General features: G+C 39.2%; 1 protein-coding gene and 1 long non-coding RNA gene across 2 annotated transcripts; both read left to right on the top strand.

Annotated features, from left to right (window-relative positions):
• Window positions 1-615: 615 nt before the first annotated feature.
• Window positions 616-26,387, top strand: LOC139456466 (golgin subfamily A member 6-like protein 22). The gene is made up of 14 exons (XM_071238201.1): window positions 616-629; window positions 1,579-4,206; window positions 4,325-4,366; window positions 5,726-5,791; window positions 6,131-6,217; window positions 7,640-7,714; window positions 8,657-8,761; window positions 10,049-10,162; window positions 12,014-12,160; window positions 13,683-13,808; window positions 14,398-14,439; window positions 15,890-15,967; window positions 23,243-23,332; window positions 25,817-26,387. Exons 1-14 carry the CDS (start codon window positions 617-619, stop codon window positions 25,852-25,854), a joined length of 3,651 nt encoding a protein of 1,216 aa, XP_071094302.1. The 5' UTR covers window position 616; the 3' UTR covers window positions 25,855-26,387.
• On the top strand, window positions 17,451-18,522 carry LOC139480011 (uncharacterized). The gene is made up of 3 exons (XR_011654378.1): window positions 17,451-17,513; window positions 17,711-17,776; window positions 18,248-18,522. It is a non-coding gene; the product is annotated as an uncharacterized lncRNA (long non-coding RNA).

Genomic DNA, 26,387 nt, shown 5'->3' with positions numbered 1-26,387 from the left:
TTAAACAAACAAACAAACATGCAAATTTAAGCAAATCATACTCAGTAAGCATAACGGTGACGATCGAAGCTTTTTGAGTAGGGATTGTTATCGCATCGGAGGGGAAGCCGACAAGTGATGCTGAACAATGGCGGGTATACATCGGGATCAGATATATAGAAATATGGAAATATAGTTTATGATCATAATGTGGGCAAAGAGAAAATGTTGACAATATGGACATATAGATAAATATAAATGAATAAAAAATAAGAAATGAATCAAATAAAGAAACACACACAAAACACAAACAAACAAATGAATACGAAGTTACATAAGTACTAAGATCAACAAATACATTATTATTAACACGCAATCGAATCAACACAAATACAAACAAAAAACAAAACAATGTACAACTAAAGCAACAAACTAACAAACAATCAATAAAGTTCAACTAAAACAACGAATAAACAATCAATAAAAACAAATAAACACAAAAGCGTGATGAATAATAAATGAATGTCTCAAATCAATACTAGTCATTCAACACATTCTTTGTATTCAACTATCACGTGTTTAGTACTTCCTTGAACCATACAACTTCGTACTTTCGTTTTGTGGTAGGGTCATCGCTATGGCTTCCCCAGGTAAGTGGCTGTATATAAGTGTGTGCTATGCCTGTGTACATCATCTAAACGTGCATAAAAGTATGAAAAACTTGCGCAAACTGAAGTCACACGTAACAATCTAAAACTCCGCTATGTGTGATAAGTATTGGCCGGCGTGGTGAGTCGGAAACATACTAGTAGTCCTGCACGCCATGCACAGTGAAAATGTGTGTCGAGTGGTATGCGGGTAATACCGCTGTTGGTGTGTGCGGATTGCCCTGTTAATGGAAACATGTCAGCAAAGTTGGAACCAGGTCTCACAGATCACACCATCACGGGTACCCGCGTACCCGGAGTGTTAAATTAATACAGTTATATGTACCTCAGTTGGGTGTTATGCGACAGTTACACAGGATTCAGTGTTTGATATATTACAGACAGGTTGACCTCAGTGGTATGTTATACGACAGTCACACAGGGCTCGTTGCTTTGTTTTACGTCACCGTAACACACGCATTAGTGTTCTATTGTGCACCCGTCACTCAGCGCTGCGATATGTATGTTATCATGACCTAACCGCCTACCCACAATACAGTAGCACATGAATGGGAGCATGGCGTCGCATACCTGACGCGTGACAGGTTGGACCGCCCTAGGTCTTACAATCAATAAGCGATTGAATTATACGAGTGTTGAAATTAGTATATGCGTTCGATATGACCAGTGCTTAACGCTCACTCGCTTACATCTGTAAATTTAGCGAGACCCATTGCTGGTGTTCCCCGCCGTGTTATCGCTAGAGTAATACCAACAAGGACGTATAGCTATTATCGCTCACTTACTAATAAACATGGCCACAACTTGCACTTAAATACTTCAAGATCTGTTAGTGTAATGTGATTTCTATATTTTGCATACTATTCTGCAAATATGGTATGTGTCTAAATATTGTGTGATTTGAAGTCTCATACAAGCTTTTAATACCTAGAATTTGCCGACAAAAAGCCTGAACCCGAGTCCAAAAACGATGACGATCTACGGACACAGAGAAGCGAGTTAGGGGAAAGTAGGCCTCAACTCGACTCAGAGTCAGATGAAAAGAAACGAAATGAGAAAGACGAAGGAGAAAAGCTGACACAACCCACGAAACAACTACGTGATAAGGACGAAGAACTGGACAATACCAAGTCTCAACTCGAATCTACAAAACAAGACTTGAAAGAAAAAGAGGACGAGTTAAAGAAAAAGGGCTCAGATGGAGTACAGGAAGAAGAGAAGCTAACGCAACTTGAGAAACAACTACGTGATAAGGACGAAGAACTGAGCAATACCAAATCTCAACTCGAATCTACAAAACAAGATTTGAAAGAAAAAGAGGACGAGTTAAAGGAAAAGGGCTCAGATGGAGTACAGGAAGAAGAGAAGCTAACGCAACTTGAGAAACAACTACGTGATAAGGACGAAGAACTGAGCAATACCAAGTCTCAACTCGAATCTACAAAACAAGATTTGAAAGAAAAAGAGGACGAGTTAAAGGAAAAGGGCTCAGATGGAGTACAGGAAGAAGAGAAGCTAACGCAACTTGAGAAACAACTACGTGATAAGGACGAAGAACTGAGCAATACCAAGTCTCAACTCGAATCTACAAAACAAGATTTGAAAGAAAAAGAGGACGAGTTAAAGGAAAAGGGCTCAGATGGAGTACAGGAAGAAGAGAAGCTAACGCAACTTGAGAAACAACTACGTGATAAGGACGAAGAACTGAGCAATACCAAGTCTCAACTCGAATCTACAAAACAATATTTGAAAGAAAAGGAGGACGAGTTAAAGAAAAAGGGCTCAGATGGAGTACAGGAAGAAGAGAAGCTTACGCAACTCGAGAAACAACTACGTGATAAGGACGAAGAACTGAGCAATACCAAGTCTCAACTCGAATCTACAAAACAATATTTGAAAGAAAAAGAGGACGAGTTAAAGAAAAAGGGCTCAGATGGAGTACAGGAAGAAGAGAAGCTAACGCAACTTGAGAAACAACTACGTGATAAGGACGAAGAACTGAGCAATACCAAGTCTCAACTCGAATCTGCAAAACAATATTTGAAAGAAAAAGAGGACGAGTTAAAGGAAAAGGGCTCAGATGGAGTACAGGAAGAAGAGAAGCTAACGCAACTTGAGAAACAACTACGTGATAAGGACGAAGAACTGAGCAATACCAAGTATCAACTCGAATCTACAAAACAAGATTTGAAAGAAAAAGAGGACGAGTTAAAGAAAAAGGGCTCAGATGGAGTACAGGAAGAAGAGAAGCTAACGCAACTTGAGAAACAACTACGTGATAAGGACGAAGAACTGAGCAATACCAAGTCTCAACTCGAATCTACAAAACAAGATTTGAAAGAAAAAGAGGACGAGTTAAAGAAAAAGGGCTCAGATGGAGTACAGGAAGAAGAGAAGCTAACGCAACTTGAGAAACAACTACGTGATAAGGACGAAGAACTGAGCAATACCAAGTCTCAACTCGAATCTACAAAACAAGATTTGATAGAAAAAGAGGACGAGTTAAAGAAAAAGGGCTCAGATGGAGTACAGGAAGAAGAGAAGCTAACGCAACTTGAGAAACAACTACGTGATAAGGACGAAGAACTGAGCAATACCAAGTCTCAACTCGAATCTACAAAACAAGATTTGAAAGAAAAAGAGGACGAGTTAAAGGAAAAGGGCTCAGATGGAGTACAGGAAGAAGAGAAGCTAACGCAACTTGAGAAACAACTACGTGATAAGGACGAAGAACTGAGCAATACCAAGTCTCAACTCGAATCTACAAAACAAGATTTGAAAGAAAAAGAGGACGAGTTAAAGGAAAAGGGCTCAGATGGAGTACAGGAAGAAGAGAAGCTAACGCAACTTGAGAAACAACTACGTGATAAGGACGAAGAACTGAGCAATACCAAGTCTCAACTCGAATCTACAAAACAAGATTTGAAAGAAAAAGAGGACGAGTTAAAGGAAAAGGGCTCAGATGGAGTACAGGAAGAAGAGAAGCTAACGCAACTTGAGAAACAACTACGTGATAAGGACGAAGAACTGGACAATACCAAGTGTCAACTCGAATCTACAAAACAAGATTTGATAGAAAGAGAGGACGAGTTAAGGAAAAGGGAATTTGAAGGTCTACAGGAAAAAGAAGAGACACTAAAACAACTTGACAAACAACTACGTGATAAGGACGAAGAACTGGACAATACCAAGTGTCAACTCGAACCTACAAAACAAGATTTGAAAGAAAAAGAGGACGAGCTGATTGAAACGGGTCAGAGTCTAAAGGAAACGAATGATAAGCAAGAAGAACTTCAAGAACAATTACGTTGTAAGGACAGAAAACTGTGTGATAGCGAATCTAGACTCAATTCCACAAGACAACTCTTGCAAGAAGAAAATGACAAGTTAGAACAACTAAGAAAACAATTCGGTGATAAGGTCAAAGAACTGACAGAAATGAAGTCTAAGCTGAAGGCCTCAGAACAAGATTTGGGAGAAAAGGTTGGCGAGCTACTGAAACTAGATAAATCATTTTCCGAGTGCAGTTCAAGATGGAACGAGGATTGTAAAAAGAAAGGTTAGAAAACCATTAAGTCTTTCAAACATGCAAGTACGCTCTCTTAAGACATGAAATATCGTTAATTGTTCGCGAATTATGCCTTGTGTTGTTTGTAACAATTGATTATTTGTTGTAGAACAAGCCATTGAGGAAGCAAAACAACTGCGAGTGACAAAAGGTACTTGTAAACTAATTGTTGGAACGCTGAAGTATTTATTGGTTATATGTACGCCCTTTGTGTATACCAGGCACATATGGGTCCAAAGGGTGGTTGAGTGTGATAAGTGTTATCGTACACTGACAGAGTTGATCATTTTTACCAAGTCAAGACCCGACTTCTTGCTGTGATATAGCTGAAGGTGCTTTTGAAGATCATGAACTGTTTTGCGCCGTAACCGTGGTCCCGGGATTACCCCAGCGTTTATGTCGTAAGAGGCGACTGAATTGCATTGGGTTGTTGGACTTGATGACATGCTTGATTCCGTCATTGACGGATCACACATCAACCACTGCATTCCCTGACATAAACTGCCTGGCTGAAGAAAGTACATTTGTACAACAAGTTTTGATGGTGACTAAAAATTAAACAGCAACACATGGTTATTCGATTGTGATGTATTTGAAACTGGTTTGGTAGTTTTGTTTTGGACCTTAAGTTGGCAGTGTTTCGGCGACTGTTTTCAGCCAAGTAAGGTTTTGATAACATCTATTTGTAAGTTTTGGTCAAATCCCTTTTACACGTATGTTTTCTTTTGCCCAGAAGTTCAGCATTTAGATTGCGGGTTGAGGTGTTCAACTACGAACAAAATATGTCTGTTGTTTCTACTTTTAGAAAAAGCTGACGAGGTTATACTGGGATTACAGTGTGCTGGTGTTGTGGTGTTCGTGGAGTGATGATGGAGGAGTGGTGACTGCGTAGTGACTTGGGTGATGTTGGTGGAGTGGTGCGATGGCAATGTGGTGGTTTTGGTGGAGTGGTGTTGGCGGCGTGGTGTTGGAAGTGTGGTAGCAGTGTGGGTGGAGTTGGTGAAGATGGTGTTGGTGGAGTGGTTGCAGTGTGGTGGTCATGTGGTGTTAGTGGTGGGTGTTCGAGGAGTGCTGGCAGTGTGGTGGTGTAGGTGATGTTGGCGGTGTTGGTGGTATTGGTGGAGTGGTGTCAGTGTGGTAGTGTATGTGGTGTAGTGGTGTCAGTGTGTCGGTGTACTTGTGTTTGCGTAGTGGTGTCATTGTGTTGGTGTAGTGGTGTTTGTGTAATGGTGTTGTTGGAATGGTGGCAGTGTGTTTGTGTAATGGTATAGTGGTGTTTGTGTAATGGTGTTGTTGGAGTGGTGGCAGTGTGTTGGTGTAGTGGTGTAGTGGTGTTTGTGTAATGGTGTTGTTGGAGTGGTGGCAGTGTGTTGGTGTAGTGGTATAGTGGTGTTTGTGTAATGGTGTTGTTGGAGTGGTGGCAGTGTGTTGGTGTAGTGATGTCAGTTCAGTGGTGGAGTGGTGGTGTAGCGGATATACTGATTAATACTGATTAAATATTGTGCTTCAGCTCGACTGCAGTGGCGACACGCTTTTCGACTGACATGCGACCAGCATTGGAAATTTAGAGTTCTAGGTGCTTATTGACACCGTCGCAGACACGTGATTTTGGTCCGTATCTGCAATATCATGACGATAAATTTATGGTTGATTAAATATTAGGGATGTAAATACTAACTCCTGATCTAACTAGTGATGAATCATAGTTGCACATGCCTGATGGCGATATATGAGATAAACTTACTCTGTTTAGAAACATATGAAGGCTTTTCTTTTGACATGAAGTGATAATCAGTACAGCATGCGACGGTTTCAGTTCAGACATGCGATGGTAAACAGTACAGCCTGTGACGACTTTTCTTTTGACATGCAATGGTAATCTGTACATCATGTGACTGTATTTGTTTGCCCACAGCTGTGGTCAGTGCTCAGTGCGAAGAAGTTAAGGGCCAACTGACCAACATGTCTCGTAAGCATGAGTCGGATCGGAAACATCTTCAGGGTAAATATTCACTTTCAATATATTCTCCTAAAGTAGTTCTCTACGCGCTCAGATGATGATGATGATGGTTATAACAATATTATTAATAATAATTAAAAAAAAATATAAAAAATAAAATAATATAAAACAAGGCATTCCACAGTTTTCTAAAACGAGCCAAGGATGTGGGACATAATCTCAATGTCAGTGTTGATTTTGTTGATGGTTCTGTACTGCTGGACGATACAGAAATGAGTGTCAACCAAGCGAAGTGCCATATCAAGTCGGCCCAGACTCAGTTTTTCAAGGAGAGGATTTCTGAACAACCACTGCATCGAGTTTATGTGTAGTGTGTTGAGAAGGTCAGCAATCCTGCAGAGTCCTTCGCTTGGATGAAGTCGTCTGGGCTGAAAAGTGAAACTGAAAGCTTTCTGTTTGCTGCTCAGGATCAGTCACTTCCAACTCGAAACGGTCAATGTGTGATTTTGCATCAAAATGTGAATATGAAATGTAGATTATGTAATGAATTTAATGAGACAGTCAAACAAAGTGGGGAGTTTTCACATTCTCCGAAAAGTTCCGGGTGGGTTTGGCTTGGCAGCGCTTCCTGGGAGAAGTCCCATTCGCTGTTTGGGCTGCGTGTAGAGGGGACAAGGGCCCTGAGCTGATAATGAGCCTAAACACCCTGACTGTGCCAGCATCACCCAAACCCTCTTTGCTGCATTTTTTATTTTAATCTGTAAATAATAAAAATAATGATAATAATAATGTGAGCGGTATAGAATTCCACAAAAAAGCGACAGCAACACTAAAAAGACTTTGAGCCAACAGTCTTGAACTACGATTTTGGAACTTGCAGGAAAAAAAATTCCAAAAGCCTGGGCTTTATAAACATTCACGACAACTGAACAACTTTTTGTGCCAAGTCTTAAAACATTACGCAGGTCCTAAGCTCAACAGTTGAAGACCTCAAATAGGTCCAATCTAATCTAACTTTTTTTAAAGCAGCCAATGGAATAGGTTCCTTGAATGTATAGTCCAAGATATTCTTTTCTGAAAATCACATTTGATTATAAGCACACCCCACTGGATTGAAAGGAAATCTTGACATTTGGTGTTTTTTTATTTCATTCTGTACGTCAGCAGTTTATTCGTTATTTGATTCTTGGATTAAGTGAAAATAAACAAAATAAACCTCATACAAGAACATTGTATATTTGACTTACCTGAATCACCGCAAAAGGGACCAGCACAAGAGTTATATCCACTCTTTTGTTTCTGTATATAATATCAACGTTATAGTTGATCATGATATCCTATCGTGTGGTAGAACTTGCATCAATAGGATTTCAGGCCATCAGAAAACTGTGTGTCGACTGGCTGTTACCTACACACAGGTACAAAGCATAGTGGTTCACGGGGTTGTTGCAATCACTATTTCAGATGAGATTGACAGTCAGAATGTCCAGCTGTCTGCTGCTAGGACGGGATGGCAGACACAAGAAGCAAAGTGGACAGGTAAACACTTGCAATATTTCATGTGTCTTGGAGAGAACTCCCCAATGTCTACTCTGAGAGAACTACATAAAAATCCGCATAATTATTAACTTTTCTACGTTGTGATGAGATCAGTTTTTGTTTATCAAAGGAATTATTATAATTATGTATCAAACATTATGTAACCTTTTTGGTCACTAACACAGGTTGACTGTGCCGACCTGGTGCTTTCATATTGTAGCTATTGGGGCCTGACGTTAATATTGTAAAAGTTGAAGCCTGATGTTAATACTGTGTCGGTTGGCGCATAAATGTTTGAGGTTTGATGTTAATATTGTGACGGTTGAGGCCTGATGTTAATATTGTAAAAGATGAACCCGGATGTTAATACTGTGACGGTTGACGCATAAATGTTTGAGGTTTGATGTTAATATTGTGGCGGTTGAGGTCTGGTGTTAATATTTTGGCGGTTGAGGCCTGGTGTTAATATTTTGGCGGTTGAGGTCGGGTGTTAATATTTTGGCGGTTGAGGTCGGGTGTTAATATTTTGGCGGTTGAGGCTTGATCCTCATAGTGTAGGCGTTGAGGCCTGATGATGGTATTGGTACGGCTGAGGATGTTGAAACTGTAGTGGTTGAGGCCTGATGTTATTATGTAACTGTTGAAGTCTGAGTTAGTATTGTGTTGGTTGAGAAATGATGTTAGTATTGTTACTGTTGAGGTCTGAGTTACTATTATAGTGGTTGAGGAATGGTGTTAGTATTGTTACTGTTGAGGTCTGAGTTACTATTATAGTGGTTGAGGAATGGTGTTAGTATTGTTACTGTTGAGGTCTGAGTTACTAGTATAGTGGTTGAGGAATGGTGTTAGTATTGTTGCGGTTTTGGCATGATGTTAATATTGTAGCAGTTGAGGCAAAAGAGAATTGTTTTTGTCAACTGATGCATAATATTCTGGTTACAGATCGCATTGAGCAGGTAGAAGTGGAGAAAGCAGAACTTACATATAAAGTGACCCAATGTGAGCTGCAATTGAAGGAACGGGAAGGTTCTGTGCAGATAGCTAAAGGTAGGAGTAGACGAGACCTGAACACGCTTAGCTAAAGGTAGAAGAAGAACAGACAAGAACACACAACTAAAGGGGGGAGTAGACAAGACTAGAACGCACAGCTAAAGGTGGGAGCAGGCAAGACTAGAATACACAGCTAAAGGTGGCAGTAGGCAAGACTAGAACACACAGCTAAAGGTGGGAGTAGACAAGACGAGAACGCACAGCTAAAGGTGGGAGTAGGCAAGACCAGAACACACAGCTAAATGTGGGAGTAGGCAAGACTAGAACACACAACTAAAGGTGGGAGTAGGCAAGACCAGAATACACAGCTAAAGGTGGGAGTAGGCAAGACTAGAACACACAGCTAAAGGTGGGAGTAGGCAAGACTAGAACACACAACTAAAGGTGGGAGTAGGCAAGACCAGAACACACAGCTAAAGGTGGGAGTAGGCAAGACAAGAACACACAACTAAAGGTGGGAGTAGACAAGACTAGAACGCACAGCTAAAGGTGGGAGAAGACAAGACTAGAACGCACAGCTAAAGGTGGGAGTAGACAAGACGAGAACGCACAGCTAAAGGTGGGAGTAGACAAGACTAGAACACACAGCTAAAGGTGGGAGTAGGCAAGACCAGAACACACAGCTAAAGGTGGGAGTAGACAAGACTAGAATACACAGCTAAAGGTGGGAGTAGACAATACTAGAACACACAGCTTAAGGTGGGAGTAGGCAAGACTAGAGAGCAGACGAGGTTAGAACACACTTAGCGAACGGCAGGAACAGACGTGATTAGAACACAATTAGCTAACGGTAGGAACAGACGAGATTAGAACACACTTAGCTAAAGAAAGGAACAGACGAGATTAGAACACACCTAGCTAAAGGTAGGAACACGCTTGTAATGTGTTTCAGAACGGGTATTCTCTTACGCTTGTAATGTATTTCAGCACGTGTATTTCACTCACGTTTGTAATGTGTTTCAGCACGTGTATTTCACTCACGCTTGTAATGTGTTTCAGCACAGGTATTCTCTTACGCTTGTAATGTGTTTCAGCACAGGTATTTCACTCACGTTTGTAATGTGTTTCAGCACGTGTATTTCACAAACGCTTGTAATGTGTTTCAGCACGTGTATTCTCTTACGCTTGTAATGTGTTTCAGCACGTGTATTTCACAAACGCTTGTAATGTGTTTCAGCACGGGTATTCTCATACACTTGTAATGTGTTTCAGCACGGTTATTTCACAAACGCTTGTAATGTGTTTCAGCACGTGTATTTCACTCACGCTTGTAATGTGTTTCAGCGTGGGTTCAGAGGCTTAGTGAACAATGCGGGGCGAACGAGAGGAATCTGGAGGAGCTCGCCCGGACCAAGACAACTCTCCATGAGACTGAAGCACAATACCAAGACATCCTCGGTAAGTCATGGTCAGCATTAGTGAAACGGCTTTAACGTCGAGTTAAAGAATATTTCACTTACACAGCAACGTGTTCATGTATGTGTCCGTTGTACTCGTCCGGACGCATGCTGTTTGTTTTGTAGTCCTAGCCCACTGGGATACAATGTCGAAGGTCACATGGATACCCTATTCAGACACAGTATACTCCGAGCAGCCCAGTCTTTGTTTCATCTCCTCCCTATCGATCACCAGGAGGGCATTGAACCCTCGGCATTCCGCTCTTTGGGCTGACGTTGTTTCCGCTCGACCACGGAGGTGGCCATAAGAAAAACGTTTCAGTGCTTCATCGCTACGCCTAGCAATAATGACGAAATGATGAAAAGTACAATCATTATCTATCTACCATTCTTTTAGGCATATTTTTTTTTCTGTTGAATAATATCTGCCCTTGTTCTAAATACAGCATGTTATCTCGACATATATCTAGAGCATTCCTCCCTTAAACTCACACATTAAAGAGTGTTTGGTCTTCCCTTCATTTGTTGGAATATTTGTCTCCTTTATTTCTATACTGCATGATCACTATTTTGAACCAGATACACATTACAGGATATTTCCTCATATCAGACATTGCATACTATACGTGATGTCATAGATACATTATTACTTGACACTTATGATGAATTGTTTTCAAATAGATATTTGTGTGTTGAAAAAAGAATTAGGTATATGTATACTTTGTGTATATACTTTCAGTCCCACACAAGTCCGATTTAGACAGTAGAGATAAAATTCGAATGTAAATAATGTCAGCTTGTATTCATAATAGTTAAAAAGCATATCAACACCAAATATCAAGGGAAACGAGACGATCTGGCTGTAGTTGTCAGACTAAAGTTTATATTTTGTTATGAAGTTAAATTTCTTTCAATATTGGAAACACTATTTCTGTTATGTAACCGAATAACAAGACTTTTCACAGTGAAAAGTGGAATTATGCATGTCGTATTGAATCTGTGTATTGGACACAGTGTTTCAAAAAGCTACAGTTAACGCTATTGTGTTGCGTATCATTCTCATACTGGTGGGGGCACGGGTGACCCAGTCGTCTAAGGTGCTGCGATTCGCTTTCCAGAGTTGCGTCCCTTCGGCACGCCAGAAACCTATGATTGTGGGTTCGAATCCCGGTTCGCCCCGATTATGTTTCTAGGTTTGTCAGCACCATACCCGTGCTCGTGAGTTTCACCGAAGTGGTAAACGTCTGAGACTTGCATCGCTTCGGGCTCTCCTCCCACATTAAGCTGACACGCCGTGATATAACTGGAATACTGTTAAAAACGGCGTTAAACCAAACTCACTCACTCACTCTAATACTGGTCGTCTCTGACGCCAAGTTATAGTCTTACAATATTGTACACGTACACGTGTAGGTGAGGTGAGGTGAGGTGAAATGGGGTTTAACGTCGCGTCCTAGATTATTGCACTTATATAGCGACGTGCATGTACGTGTGTGTGTTTGTGTGGCTGCTTGTACTAGTCCGGACTGATGCCGATTTATAAGCGCTAGCTTACTTAGATACTCGGCTACAGTTTAACATAAATACCCCACTCAGAAACAGTATACGGACTCCCAGCCGACCAGTCCTTGTTTTAGCCCCTTAATGCAGAGCGCCAGACTGGGTAACAACAAGTTCCATCTTTAAACGTCTTTTGGTATGACGCGGCCGGGGATTGAACCCCGGACGCTCTGTCTCCGGGCGAACGCTCTACCACTAGACCACGGAGGCGGTCACGTACACGTGTAAGCCCCATCGTATGTAAGTGAGTGGCACACATGAACATTTCCACAATGGACTTGCACATTTTCAGGAAAGTTGCAAAAGGAGCAACACGATGCTGTTCAGCTGCACCTGAAGCTTGACAGTGAGAGACGACTCAATGCCGCCTTGTCCAACACGGTCCAACGAGAAGCCGGGGACGTCAGACAAGAACAGGAGAGGATAGCCTTACTTAAAGGTAACTTCTTTATTGACAACGTAGAGACAATTTACCCTTGCTTGACAGCCGTATAAGGATCTTTACCGAAGCGTCGCCTTTACAGTAAATAAAGTTGTTATCCATAAAATGTCTTTACTTTGTCATCCGTCAATTTCTAAGTGATGCCTATCAAACAATTCAACTTCTTTTTGTGATAAGTTGTATAGCCATAAAAGGTTATCCCTTATTCACTTAAAAAAGGTCCATTCTGTCGAGGCGAACTGACGGTCGGCAGTCAGACACATAATTATATATTTCTCATGTGATGAATAGTGTTACAGATACGATGAACCTTTGTGACGTACTCTGAGTGTGAGCCAACGTACACCTGGGTGCCCTAAGTCTTGGAGCCAAAATGTTACTTTATAATCGTTGAAACTCTACCCCTACCCAAAACGGAGAAACAAATCGAGTTACTTCCCTTCACCAATTCATTCGGTTAAACATCGGTTCATTTCAGGAACTCAATGATGCTCATACGAGATGAGAAAGTTACCTAAGATGTGTTCCAATTGATATATTCGCGGACTCCATGAAATGTGTACCCTGCCTGTGAGTCGTATCCATGGAAATTAATTGCCCGCTCCTTAAGGGAGATTTATTGAAAAAATATTTTAAAACATGTCAAATAGTCATTTTAAAAAGTACATATTCACACCTAAAATGTCATATATGATTTCATTGTCATCTAATAAGCAACAATCAAACTATAAGGGGCGCAGCCCCGAGTGGTCTATTCTCCCTGAAGAAAATGATAAATCGCAAAGAACAATGCAGAACGAAGCATGATTCATTTCACGATAAAACATTGTTCTATCATGGCGTCATTACTGGAGATTTGAACATGCGCTCGCAACTTGATGACGTTGTAAATTGGACGAGATTAATTTTGAGAGGGAAATGTCTAGTGAGTTGTTCCCATAGATGTAGCTGGGCAACTCAGAAAACCGCCATGGCATAACGATCGCATCCGAAAGTGGGCGACATATGTCAGTATGTATTAGGGGAAGAGAAACATATAATCGCCGTAAAAATTATGGGAAATGCCAAACTTAGCCCCCCTGTTCCTAAAATGGACCTGTTCGACATTGCCGAAGTCGGTTTGTATTCAGGGAGTTATCATTATTTAAATACGGGTAAATATTTTCAAAGCGTTTACCTTTCATTAACATCCTCAAAGAGGCTGTACATAATTTTGATATCTCATACAAGAAATAAACGACTCGTGGTAGTACAATAAAACACTGCAGGGAGAATAAACCACGCGGAGCTTCATAGTTTATTCTTCCTGCAGTGTTTTATTGTACGATAAACAACTCCCACACGTCGTTTATTTCATAAATCATGAAAACTGTAGTGATACAGGTTGTGTAGATGGTATTTTCAAAGATTGTGTTATGATGAGTACATATATTGGGTCTGTGTCGTGATACTGATATCACGATGGACTTGTTACGATGTCAATTGGGTAACCATGTTTGTGTATTTTGTTGTCTGTCAGACGAGATTGAAAGAGCGCAGCAGGCTTTGAGGGACGCATATCGCCGTAATGAAGAGAAGTGTGAAGAACTGAAGACGAATGTATCTGAAAAAAGGAAACTCGTGAGGCATTCACTGAATCTCAGACGTAGGTGTACCTGGTATATATAACACGTATGTCTAATGAGTGAGTGAGTTAGTTTTAACGCCGCTTCATGCAGGAGGACCGCCTCCGTGGTCTAGTGGTAGAGCCACACAAACACAGACACGTACATGCAGGTCGCTATATAAGTGCAATAATCTTGGATGCGACGTTAAACCCAATTTCACTTCACCTCATGCGGGAGGAAATGGATGAGCATGAGTTTACGCCGCTTTTAGTAGTATTCAAGCAATATCACGGCGGGGGACACCGGAAAATGGGCTTCACAAATTGTACCCATGTGGGGAATCGAACCCGGTCCTTGGACGTGACGAGCCAACGCTTTAACCACTAAGCTACACCACCGCCCCTGAAGTGAAGCATGGAGATATTTACAATGGAGTCCCCCTGTAAACTTCTTCGTTATATCAATGACAGTTAACCTTCTTTTGAAATATCTGTGTATTCAGCATGTAGACTTTTCATCGTGTTCAAAATATTCAGACATGCGTAAATGTCTGAATCGTTACTTTATATCAAATAATATGATTGTGACGAAACAAAAGATGAATGAATGACTTCATTTATTATGTAGGCCAGCTGGACGCTGTGAAAGAGGACAAGGAGCGACTCCGAGGCAAGTGACCATCTTTACACTTGTGTCTGTAGGAATATGTGCCTCAACACTTGACAGTGTTTTCTCCGTCTCAGAGGCGAATATATACATATAATGCCAGTGAAAGCCATATGCTCAGCTTATTGTACGTGTGTTGTGTGAGTTCATATCACAGTGAAATACAGCCTAGTGTATGTTGTTTAACTACATGTCAGAGTGATTAGATAAAGACTATTCTGTGTTGTGTGACTACATGTTACAGTGAGACACAGCCTATTGTGTGTTGTGCGTCTACATGTTACAATGAAATACAGCCTATTGTTTGTTGTGTGACAGCATGTTACAGTGAGATGCAGTCTATTGTTTGTTGTGTGACAGCATGTTACAGTGAGATGCAGTCTATTGTGTGTTGTGTGACAGCATGTTACAGTGAGATGAAGTCTATTGTGTTTTGTGTGACTACATGTTACAGTGAGACACAGCCTATTGTTTGTTGTGTGACAGCATGTTACAGTGAGATACAGTCTATTGTGTGTTGTGGGACGTCATGTTACAAGTAGATACAGTCTAGTGTGTGTTTTGTGACTACATGTTACAGTGAGATACAGTCTAGTGTGTGTTGTGTGACATGTTACAGAGACATACAGTCTATTGTGTGTTGTGTGACTTCATGTTACAGTGAGATACATTCTATCGTGTGTTGTGTGACAGCATATTAAAGTGAGATGCGGTCTACTGTGTGTTGTGTGACAGCATGTTACAGTGAGATGCAGTCTATTGTGTGTTGTGGGACGTCATGTTACAAAGAGATACAGTCTAGTGTGTGGTGTGTGACATGTTACAAAGACATACAGTCTATTGTGTGTTGTGTGACTTCATGTTACAGTGAGATACAGTCTATTGTGTGTTGTGTGACGTCATGTTACAAAGAGATACAGTCTAGTGTGTGTTGTGTGACGTCATGTTACAAAGAGATACAGTCTAGTGTGTGTTGTGTGACGTCATGTTAAAAAGACATACAGTTTATTGTGTTTGTGTGATGTCATGTTACAAAGAGATACAGTCTAGTGTGTGTTGTGTGACAGCATGTTACAAAGAGATACTGTCTATTGTGTGTTGTGTGACAGCATGTTACATAGAGATGCAGTCTATTGTGTGTTCTGTGACGTCATGTTACAAAGAGATACAGTCTTGTGTGTGTTGTGTGACGTCATGTTACAAAGAGATACAGCCTATTGTGTGTTGTGTGACGTCATGTTACAAAGAGATACAGTCTAATGTGTGTTGTGTTACGTCATGTTACAAAGAGATAGTCTATTGTGTGTTGTGTGACGTCATGTTACAAAGAGATACAGTCTATTGTATGTTGTGTGACGTCATGTTACAGTGAGATGTAGTCTGTTATGTATTGTATTACTATATGTTACAGTAGGATGCAGCGTATTTACTGTTGTGGACCTTCATGTTTCAGTGAAATGCAATCACCTGGAATTCGAGTTAGTTCAGTCACCGCAACATTCACCTCCCAACAAAAGAAACTGCGGAAATGGCAAGTATATTTAATGGCTAACTCCACACCCTAAATCGTTGAAACAAACTGTTCTGTACAGTTCATGACTATATATTTCTCTAAATAAAAATGCATGTGTAACTGCGGATCTCAACCGCATATCTTGCAGACAAAAGTATTATCCCCTGGTTTGGTAGGTCTATCCGGGGAATGGGTGGGCTAATTCCAGGGACATGTTGCCCTGAATCAGGAATGGGCTAGCCTATTCCAGGATTGGGTGGGCTATAACCAGGATTGGGATTTGACTCGGCCAGAAATGGGTTGTGTTAGATCAGGAAGTGGTGGATGTTCTTCAGCAATGCATACCAAAACATTTGTCTCATTGGCCATGTTAAAATGGTGACCTATTTTCAGGACATGTACGTTTCCTCGAGTAAACCATATTCACCTTTGGCAGAAAACACATGGTTACACTTGAACATAATTATAGACACCCTTACTAAGCAATATCAGCAAAAAACAACGACGTTTGGGTAATAACAATGTCGTACTGGGCACGGAAAAGAAGAGATGTCATATACGATGATGAACAGCTGACGTTCTGATTTGAAGCTCGCATAAAATCTCCTTTAGTTGACCTTGACATTTGGTTACGCCCTGAAATCCTTCACAGTGCCTTCCTAAACGTCATTTGTAAAAATGGTTATGATTGGTTCAACCAGTACATCGTACTCGGTATTTTAGCAAAACACAACCATTCAGGAAACGCGTTACGTTCAGCATATGCAGCCTCGATTTCATTTACCCGCCATAGTGCAATCTCGACGCGAATGAGTGTTTTCCAGCTTGAGCAACAGCACTACGAAGGTGAGATTTTTCATTTAAGATGCTTTAAAGGATAAACATACTGTAAAAGTATTACATGAACATGACAAAGACAATTCATAACGATCATTTTGTGTGTTTTTTCAACGGGAAAACATCGTAGGCGAATGTCTTGTATTATGGACGTGCCTATTTATTAATAGGGAAAGGGAAGGGCGATTCGGTTAAGGAAGATAACTCTAGTTGACTTTTGGTCACTTTCATGTTTGAAACTTCAAGTGATTTCCGTTTTAGTTCTTAATTGAAACTGTAATCACGACTGAAATGGATGTACCCACTATTCATTTAAGTCTCGCCAGATTTGATTTCATGTATGTCAAATCAAAAGTTATTCATATTTCAGATAGATCTATGTTGCGGCAACATTTTCTGACTGAACTGTTCCAGCTCTGCTTACAACATTTACATGGTATGTTATCTGTACAGTTGGTATATAGAATATATAAATATATACAAAGCTTAAATAACCACTTTGGAGACATTAAAAATGTGATTTTGAAATAAATAAATCAAAAGACATGGTACATATATTTCAGAAGTTTGGGTTATAAGTATATATTTTTTTTCATGACAATTAGATCAGATTTGTGTCAAATTCAACTCCATCAAAAGTTATTCATATTTCAGACAGATCTATGACAGTCCTGTTGCGGCAACGTTTTCGGACTGAACTGTTCCAGCTCTGCTTACGTTTTACATGGTATGTTATCTGTACAGTTGGTATATAGAATATATAAATATATACAAAGCTTAAATAACCACTTTAGAGACATTAAAAATGTGATTTTGGAATAAATAAATCAAAAGACATAGTACATATATTTCAGAAATTTTTTTCCTGAAATTAGATCAGATTTGTGTCAAATTCAACTCCATCAAAAGTTATTCATATTTTAGATCGATCTACGGCAGTCCTGTTGCAGCAACATTTTCTGACTGATCGGTTCCAGCTCTGCTTACATGGTATGTTATCTGTGCAGTTGGTACTGAATATATAAATATATACAAAGCATGAATAGTTTGGTCTATAGGTATGATTTATACATGAGAATAAGATCTGGTGTAAATGTCAAACATTAACGTCAGAGAATGATAAATCTTACCAGCCATCAAAACTGATTCCATTGAGCCAAAAGACAAAATAGAAGTGAAAATTTCATCTTGTCTATTGATGTTTTATCGCAAATGCCATATATTTGTACCAAGTTGTTATCACCTGAATGGATGGATATGAGGGGAGGCCCTCTTGTCAACGGTCAATTTTGAGACATAAAAAAATCAAAGTTTAGCTAATGCGAACAAAGACCACTTGCGTTTTTTGGATATATTTTCTGGCATTAATTCCAAGATTTACAGTATATGAATGGTTTGCTGAAATCGACTACTTATTTGTGACATTTTACAACATTGCTGAGTGTTATTGTTTTGTATTAGACAGGATGCCACCCACACTGAGAAGCAGACATGGCAAAAGCCAGGACCCAGACTACAGGCCACAAAGACTCTCTCTGAGAGATCCACCACAAGACAGATGGAGTGAAACACAACTGTTTGACGTGGACATACTTGAAACAAAAGTAGAAAAGGGGGTTATTCGCCACAGGGTACACTACATTGGATGGGCCTCCAAATATGATCAGTGGGTTGAGGAACCGAACATAGTTACTCGATCATCCCTCAATAGCAACACTCCAAATGATATGTTTAAGTTTCAGGTCCTCACCTGTATGAGGGATCAGTTAATTTGCTCAAGGGGCATAGATTCGTTGGTAGTTGTTAACATCCCCCTTTCATCCCCATCGTTAGCTCAAGAAATTATCAGTCTGGCTAGAAAGGTGAGATCATGGAAGGGCTCAACTCCAAGTGAGGAGTTCAGATTTCTAGATGTTCATAGCCCCGACATCCTCTTTGGGGATCACTGGTGGTTCCGCATTTCTAATCAAGCGGGGGATTTCATTTATATCAATCGTGAAACTGTGAAATTCCGTTTATATGAAAGAAAACCAAGAGAGGAATATGACCTGAATATGAGAAAGAAACTTGTCCACAGGGGATATATGTTCAGACTGCAATTTGTAAGGGGAAAAAAGCAACATGCAGGATATTCATTTGTTGAGGTGCACTTTGAAACATTAAATTGCACTTGTCCTTTTGAAGGAATATGACCTGAATAGGAGTAAGAAACTTATCCACAGGGGATATATGTTCAGACTGTAATTTGTAAGGGGAAAAAGCAACATGCAGGATATTCATTTGTTGAGGTGCACTTTGAAACATTAAATTGCACTTGTCCTTTTGAAGGAATATGACCTGAATAGGAGTAAGAAACTTATCCACAGGGGATATATGTTCAGACTGTAATTTGTAAGGGGAAAAAGCAACATGCAGGATATTCATTTGTTGAGGTGCACTTTGAAACATTAAATTGCACTTGTCCTTTTGAAGGAATATGACCTGAATAGGAGTAAGAAACTTGTCCACAGGGGATATATCTTCAGACTGTAATTTGTAAGGGGAAAAAGCAACATGCAGGATATTCATTTGTTGAGGTGCACTTTGAAACATTAAATTGCACTTGTCCTTTTGAAGGTTTGTATGTATGATAGTTTCATACAGATTCCCAGTATGAGAGTTTTTGTTCTTGTATCAGTGGTATTTTGTCTTTGTTTGGTCAAAGAACAAGATTTTTTACAGTTTTTAATGGCTGACAATGATGTGAAAATTGATGTCAAAGTGACAAAATCTTTTTTATTGAAAGAATTTAAAAGAATCACTCGACATGTTAATTCATTTTCAACTGACGTGTGCACATTGATTTTGGAGTCAATCTGTGAAAAGCATCACATTGAATTCCATTTTGTTGTAATTGAGAAAGTGTTACCCACATTGAAGTCATATCTCAAGAAGCTTATTTCTAATCATGATAAAACTAAAAAAAAGGGAGGTAAACAATATCAACGTCTACTGGAAGTTTGGGACAGTGAACATTATTATGTTAAGATTTTTGTAACTGAAATCTGTCTTCCAGACATGCACAAAAAGTTAAAAAATGAGAAAAGCATAAGAAAATCTCTGATGTGCAGATATAAATCTGCAATCAAAAAGGCAAAACATTTCCAGTCGCAGAAAATGGTTTTGAAGAAAAAAATCAATCATTTGAATGCAATTCTCTTGGAAAGACAAACAAATAAGTCAGTCCGGCCATTTAGAGTGCTGTCCTCAAATGATTGTCTGTCAAGGTCACAGCTGTATAAAAGAAACAAAATGTTGTTAACTGAGTGTAAACAATCATTAGAATTCATGGGTAGGTATGAGATGGAGGCATTGTCCGTTCAAGTTAAAAAGTCGGATGGCAGTCAGATGTCTTTGCCTTTAAAAGATAGTACTCCAAAGGAAGATGGTCCTAATGTTGATTTGGATGGGTTAATATTTGTTAAGGATTCTGAGAATATTTCTAACAAGGCCTATCATGAGTTGTCTATGATTGTACCCACTTTACCAAGATCACACACAGTAACAAAGAGACAGAAAGAGCACAATGCCAACATAAACATAGTCAGTACCCCCAATGATGTGTTAGGAGTACAGCAGTCTCTGAAGGATAGACTTACTAGTCGTATCTCTCAATTAATCACATCAGGGAAGGGTAGTTTAATCTTGGATACCAAAAATGTCAATGTGAAACTCACAGGTGATGGCACTGATCTTGGTAGGCGCAAGAAACTTGTCAATTTTGGCTTCACTATACTAGATGATAAACAATGTGTCTCAGTGAAGGGTAATTACTTACTTGCAATGTTTTCAGCAAATGAAAGTTATGAAAATGTACAAAAGGCTCTTGAAGATGTAATCACTGAGGCCAAGGCATTAGAGTACATTTATGTACAAGATGTTAGGATTCACGTCACATACTACATGGGTGGAGATCTGAAGTTTTTGAATATGGTCTCTGGTATAGCCTCTTGTGCTTCAACATTCTCCTGTGTTTGGTGTAAATGCCCTGCTGCAGACAGGTATGATATGAACAAGAGCTGGTCAGTTACTGATGTAAGTCATGGGGCAAGGACTGTGGAAGAAAATTCAGCTATGGCTAACAGAAAGGGTAAGAGGTACAACTGTGTTAAACCGCCGTTATTTGACTTCATTCCACTTGTAAGAATAGTGCCGGATATATTGCACTTGCGTCTGAGGCTGTCGGATCAGCTTGTCAAACATTTGATCTCATACCTCAGAGTTCTTGATAATATTGACAGATGTACAAGCAGGTATGACAAAGAGAAGTGTCAAAATGTTTTCAAGTTTGAAACATTTGTTCGCAGCTGTGGAATTGACTTCCACTTTAGAAATGACAAGGAGTCTGGTAGATTTCTCTTCAGAGGTTTCACAGGACCCGAACACAAAGTAATTTCTGAAAGAATTAATCTTTCAGAGTTTATTCCAAATCACCCAAAACGTGACAAGATCATTCATTTGTGGGGTGAATTATCCAATATATGCACTGTCCTTGGTAAAGAAAGGTTTGAACCTTCTGAGTATATCACCCTTGACAAAAGATTCAAGGGTTGGGTACAATGTTTTGGACAGGTGTATCAGAGTAAGGACATCACACCTTATATGCACATTCTGGCTTTTCATGCTAGTGAGATGATCAGGCTACATGGTAGTTTATGTAAATTCTCTCAACAAGGCTTTGAAAAATTAAATGATAATGCAACATCATGGTTTTTCCGGTCTACGTCCCATAGAGGTCAGGAGGCCTTGAGGCAAGTCATGCTAAAGCAGAATAGGCTCGAAATGTTGGAGAATTCTAAAAGAATTCCCAGGGAGAATAGTTGTAGTCTGTGTCATGGACAAGGGCACAACATGAGGTCATGTGAAACTATCAGTCCCCTGTAGTTGTGAATTCAGTATCTTATTATTGTATCTTCCCATAAAGAGATAAGGCCATTAAATACAGTTCAAATATAGTAATAGTAAGATGTGACACTCAACTCTATCTAACATTAATATGGCAGATGTGCGGAAATTGATAGGTCAGTGTTCAGGGTTTACGACAGCATCATAATGTAAATGTGTTTTTTGTCCTACCCTCAGTAGCAGGGATATCAGTTTTGTTACATGTCCTTAGAAGGCAATTTAGTTCAATGGATAATAGAACTTTCTTTCATAACTGACTCTATATTTATGTTGCCTGTGAAGTTAAACGTTTTCCAGACTGCTATTAGACATGAGTACACAGTCTGTTTCAATGGCTCATGTATGTATGACACACAGTGTATCTGGGTGATCTGATTATGACATTATTGTTACAAATGTCTTGATTTGTGTCTTTACATATGTCATTCATGACAGGTATGTACTCAATTATTTGCTCAAGGGTAACAAGAAGGGTGATTGTTTTCTTTCTGTCGCTACTGTACTGTTTTGAAACATTTTTCATCAGTGATGATACACAAATTGATCTTATTGTAACGAAGTATGTCACATATGACACATAGTGACCTGAAAGCAGGGAACATGTTTAAACCTGATAACTTTACTTCTTTAAAGCAGGTTGATAATTCAAGGTTAGGTTAAAGGCTGTGAAAGAAGTCTCAAGATGCAGAATAGTGTTTTGTTAGATTTGAGTTTTATGAAACTCTGCATTTATTTAACAGTTTTTGTTTGTGTCAAACGGAGTCATGGCTGCAAGACGTTCCAGTCGTAATGGATACTGAATATTGAACCATGCAACGGATTACACCTTAAATAACAGAGGTCTATATAAAGGCAAACAAGTATGATTATTTTGTTGTGATCCTTTCTGTGAGATGGGCTGAAGCTCACTGAGTGATGGGACTTTCAAATACTTATATACCAACACTGGTGATTTAAAGACATTGGCAGTGTTTTGGTAACAAGTACCAGTTTTGTGTTGGTAAAAAAACTGCTGTATTTTCTGGTTTTTTTCACAATTGAAAAATAAATGAGTTTTTGAACAGTGTTGTGTTTTGTTTATCTGGTCACCCTTGTAGTGTATTCCTCAGATAGATAGCTCAGTATCCTCAAAGATACCAGCGCTAACACAATGTGTGTATACACAGAAAATGTGCTGGTTTTTGATGAAACCAATCAAAACACTTCTTTCTGAGGTTTAACAGTCGTTAGATGTAAATGGTTACGTTAGTATATCCTCATTACAACAATGTTAACCTCACACCCCTCCTTATCAAATAGACTCATCCAGTATCAAAGGAGACAAATACATGGCTGATGTTTTGACTTGCTTTGCCCACTGAAAAATGGGTTATCTTATTCCGGGATTGGGGTGGTCTGGACCGCGAATGGATTGGCCCAAACCAGGAACGAGTTAGCCTAAACTCAGAACACATTAGCCTACCTACAAGGCATTTCTCTATATGTCAGTCTTTTATATGAGGATGTCCATAGTTCCAGATCCAGACCTAGCTGTATACGCCCTGGACCAACTGTCACCTTGTCATCACTCACCAGACTTCTGGACCCGACGGGATGCAGACAGTAAACACTTTCACACTGATGTCTATAATAGAAGAGTCATTGCACCTTACACATCACTGGTCTTCCGCCATTTGATATTTTTTCAACGTTGGTATCTGTCGAAACGTCGATCCTCGCATGATCGGGATCGATATCTTTCCTTTTGAGTTTACATGCAGAAATGTCAAACACACATTTGAGATCTCAGCTATGACCTTTATAAACCCCTTCACTGGTTGAATGGAAATCCCCCTTTCTGGAACTAAAAGGGCAATTTAATCCTTATTAATAAATTTCTGGCAAAATCACTAAACTCGTGTGTTGAAGTAGGTGTCAAATTAACGGAAGCATCACAACTGCACAAACATATGGTGGCCGAGAGGGGACATGGCTTTATCAACTTAAATTACGTCCGAGAAAGCGAAAAACACGAGACGAGAAAGCGAAAACGAAAGCGATAGAGCGAGTAAGGGATACCCATGATGCCGTAAACTAAAAACGATTTTACTGATTTTCAGTGATCTATTCCTGTAAATTTTACAGCTCTTTTGCCTTAGTTACAACATTTTGAAGTAGATAAATTTGTTAGATATAGGTACAGAATGCAGTCTCTTTTGCATACACACATGTGGTTGCTTTGTAGTATTGTAGTAAATTAGCAATAATCACATACAGTACAACACAAAAGTTTTTTACTTTATTTCGCAATAACTATACAGAAAGTCCACTGATTATTTGCGATTTCTTGCGAAATTTAATTTACCCTTTTGTGAAAGTTACTAGTTTTATTGACCCCGGGCGTCGACATCAACGTTGTATAGAACGGCAAGTTGTATCCCTAAACGATAAAACATGGTCTAGGAACCTTTTGAATGTATTTCGATATTCATCTTTTAATTGTATTCATAATACCACCCCTTTAATCTAAATACTGACACTTTAAAAGGACTTCATATCATAAGTACAGTAGACTGAACTGAAAAAAATATTGAAAGACAATGTTTATATAAATTATACATTGATAAATAATAGACAAGTACTACGAGCCACTGTTTGTACAGATAAAAAAAGGTAAATTAGCACTTTATGAAATTTTAAGATCATTAGATGAAATTGGGTGCTTGTCTTATGACATATTCAATAAAATATTTGATGTAAAGATTAAGCCTATTTTATTATACGGTGTAGATATTTGGGGCACCAATACATTTGATCCACTTGAGAAAATTCAGAATTATGCATGTAAAAGATTTCTTGGTTTACCGTCACAAACTCCAAATGCTATGGCTGTGGGAGAATGTGGTAGATATCCGTTATATGTTGATTCATTTGTTTAATGTATAAAATATTGGCTAAGATTAATACACATGTCAGATGATAGAATATAAAAAGGTGGTATAATATGTTAAAACACTTAGATGAATGTGATAGGAGAAATTGGGTAACAAATGTTAGAGAATCTTTATGTTTGATAGGTCTTGGAGAAGTTCTCTCAAGGTGTTGGTAATATTGATATTTTAATAAGCATGATTAAACTTAGATTAAGGGATATTAAGAGAGTGGCAAGCAAAATTAAGAGAAAGTACAAGATTCGATAGTTACAGTAAATACAAATTTTCATTAAATGCTGAACCATATGTGTATTGCAAAACAGATTTAATGCATAGAAGATACTCAGCTCTTTTAACAACTGGAGGTGCAAAAATTTACATAAATGTTGGAAGATGGAAAAATGTTGAAAAAAGTAAACGAAATCTGTCAGAATTGTAATTTAAATGAGTTAGAGGATGAATTCCACTTAATAATGAAATGCCCATGTTTTAATGATTTGAGAAATCTTTTTGTACCAAAGAAATATTTAAGGAAATGCATATCCAAATGTTTTGTTAATTTAATGAATGATTATGATCCAGCTATAGTAGAAAACTTGCTAAAATTCTGTAAAGCTTCACTTGTGAGGAGAGCATGTTATCATTTACACTGTGTTATCATTGAATATATAAGTATGATGAACCGTCATCACCTTGGTGGAAAATTTGTATTTGTGTATACTTTGTATACTTTGTATATGAGCCTGAGGCCTCAAGTACAAATAAACAGATTGGATAGTGTTAAAACCACCTACACCTGTACAGTTATTATATTTTAGTGAACAGTGAGGAAATTTCAACATTCCTTTCATGGGTTTAATCTTGAATGAGACTGGTAAAAAGCTCAGCTCTCTTTAATGAAGAAGAAGCACTTCAGCCCATATTAATGAAGGAAACAACAAAAGGCGATAAAGCGAGTCCCCTCTCGACCACCGTAGCCACTATACATGGAAGTTCTGATTAACAAATTCAAATGGATTCCAGCACTGCCACTGTAACACTGTAACACACTGATGCTGAGTACGTTAGTAACCTGATTACAACAGTAATGAGTACGTACTTGGCTATCGTGAAGAGTATTCGTGATGTGTAGCCAGCAGTATCTCTTCAGGGTTTTACTTCATTTCTCTTGTAGGTTCTTGGGGGAATATGGACGACAGCTTTACCAACTGACGGGCGTGTGCCATGTGGTTTTACAACTTTTGAGGTACAATCGAGCATGCTCTCTCTCTATGAAGACTTCGACTCCCACTCAAAAGTTGTTTGATCAAGGTTACACCATTCAAGGCCTTCAAAACGTTTTATGGCAGCCATGCGGAGGACATTTGACGCATCAGTGACAAAAAATATCTCCATTACAAGACCCTATTTTGACTTTTACCATACGTTCCCATGTTTTCAGGTGAACCTTAGCTTTGCCTTTGCATGTGTTTGTGACAGGTGCCACCGATGGCTCAGGATACACTTACCTTTTCGCGAACACCTGGTATATCCACCATTTGATTCATAAACTCATGGTCACGGTAAAGCCCAAATTGAACATTCCACTCTGCTTTTAGCAGAGATGTTAAATGATTATGGAATGAATTTTGGCGCTTTCATGTACTTACAGAATAACATCATATTTCATTCTTCATAGGCGTCCTCAATGTGTTATTCAGAAACATACAATTTCGGTTTTGTTAAATAAAAGGTACTGCTCATGA

This window comes from Haliotis cracherodii, unplaced genomic scaffold (genome assembly GCF_022045235.1).
Source record: "Haliotis cracherodii isolate W230 unplaced genomic scaffold, xgHalCrac1.p SCAF_1, whole genome shotgun sequence".
In the NCBI taxonomy this organism is placed as follows: Eukaryota; Metazoa; Mollusca; class Gastropoda; order Lepetellida; family Haliotidae; genus Haliotis; species Haliotis cracherodii.
Note: the sequence above shows the minus strand (reverse complement) of the source record. Positions and strands in the feature narration are given on the sequence as shown.

Bases quoted from the DNA above. Each gene is read 5' to 3' on its own strand.
- LOC139456466 (XM_071238201.1), top strand. The intron at 10,163-12,013 runs GTAAGTCATGGT...GCACATTTTCAG, and splicing joins ACAATACCAAGACATCCTCG to GAAAGTTGCAAAAGGAGCAA. The intron at 13,809-14,397 runs GTAGGTGTACCT...TTTATTATGTAG, and splicing joins GCATTCACTGAATCTCAGAC to GCCAGCTGGACGCTGTGAAA.